The sequence below is a fragment of the Dromiciops gliroides genome, chromosome 5 (genome assembly GCF_019393635.1).
Source record: "Dromiciops gliroides isolate mDroGli1 chromosome 5, mDroGli1.pri, whole genome shotgun sequence".
In the NCBI taxonomy this organism is placed as follows: Eukaryota; Metazoa; Chordata; class Mammalia; order Microbiotheria; family Microbiotheriidae; genus Dromiciops; species Dromiciops gliroides.
The window spans coordinates 224,174,848-224,176,051 of NC_057865.1; the positions used below are offsets into that span (position 1 = coordinate 224,174,848).

The window sequence follows — 1,204 nt, forward strand, 5'->3', positions numbered from 1 at the left end:
TGTTAGCTATAAAGAGATATGGAATGAATGGATGCAGTTACCTTCTTGACAAGATTGGGACAGAATATGGTTTAAAAAATAATCTTTATACAAACCTACTATTTATTCTCCTTATTTTATAGTTTATAGATGCTCAGGTCAATTCTTCAATGATGTTTTTTATCATGAAATATGAAGGTCCGGTGATAACTTGCATTTATCAGCCTCATCCTCCTCAGATCTAATCTCCCTCTTCTTTTACATATAGGTGTATCAGAAGTCAGGGATGAGAAACCATACAGAGATAACATTATTTATCCTTTGAGGACTAACAGATGATCCACAACTAAAGGTTCTGATTTTCATCTTTTTCTTTATAACATATATTTTGACTATAATTGGGAATCTGATTATCATCATCCTCACCTTGATGGATGCCCAACTTAAGACACCCATGTACTTTTTCCTCAGAAACTTTTCCTTTTTAGAAGTGGCATTCACAACTGCTTATATTCCTAAATATCTCCATAGCTTAATAACTGGGGACAATACCATTACTTATAATGCTTGTGTGGCCCAAATATTTTTTGTCATCCTTCTTGGGTCAACAGAATTTTTTCTTCTGGCCACCATGTCCTATGATTGCTATGTGGCCATCTGCAAACCTCTCCACTACACAACCATCATGAACAGCAGAGTCTGTAACCAGCTCCTCCTGAGTTCTTGGCTGGCTGGGTTAATGATCATCCTCCCACCACTGGGCCTGGGCCTGGAATTGGAATTCTGTGACTCCAATGTTGTTGATCATTTTGGATGTGAAGCATTTCCCATGATAAAGATTGCATGTTCAGATACCCAATTCATAGAGAAAATGGTTTTGATCTTTGCTGTGTTGACACTCATTGTCACCTTATTCTTGGTGTTTTTGTCCTATGCATACATTATCAGGACAGTTCTCAGATTCCCCTCAGTTCAGCAAAGGAAAAAAGCCTTTTCCACTTGTTCCTCCCACATTATTGTTGTCTCCATCACCTATGGTGGCTGCATCTTCATCTATATCAAACCCTCTGCAAAAGAAGGAGTAGCTTTGAATAAGGTGGTGTCAGTGCTTGTAACTTCAGTTGCCCCTGTTATGAATCCCTTGATTTATGCCCTAAGAAACAAGCAAGTTATACAAGCTTTTAAGGACTTAACCAAAAAGATTTTCTTTCTCTCAAAGCAATAA

At 37.7% G+C, this 1,204-nt stretch overlaps 1 protein-coding gene across 1 annotated transcript; it reads left to right on the plus strand.

Moving 5' to 3' along the window:
• Positions 1–247: 247 nt before the first annotated feature.
• LOC122729333 (olfactory receptor 6C2-like) lies at positions 248–1,204 on the plus strand. The gene is given in 1 exon segment (XM_043968163.1): positions 248–1,204. A coding segment is annotated over 1 exon segment (939 nt). The 5' UTR covers positions 248–265.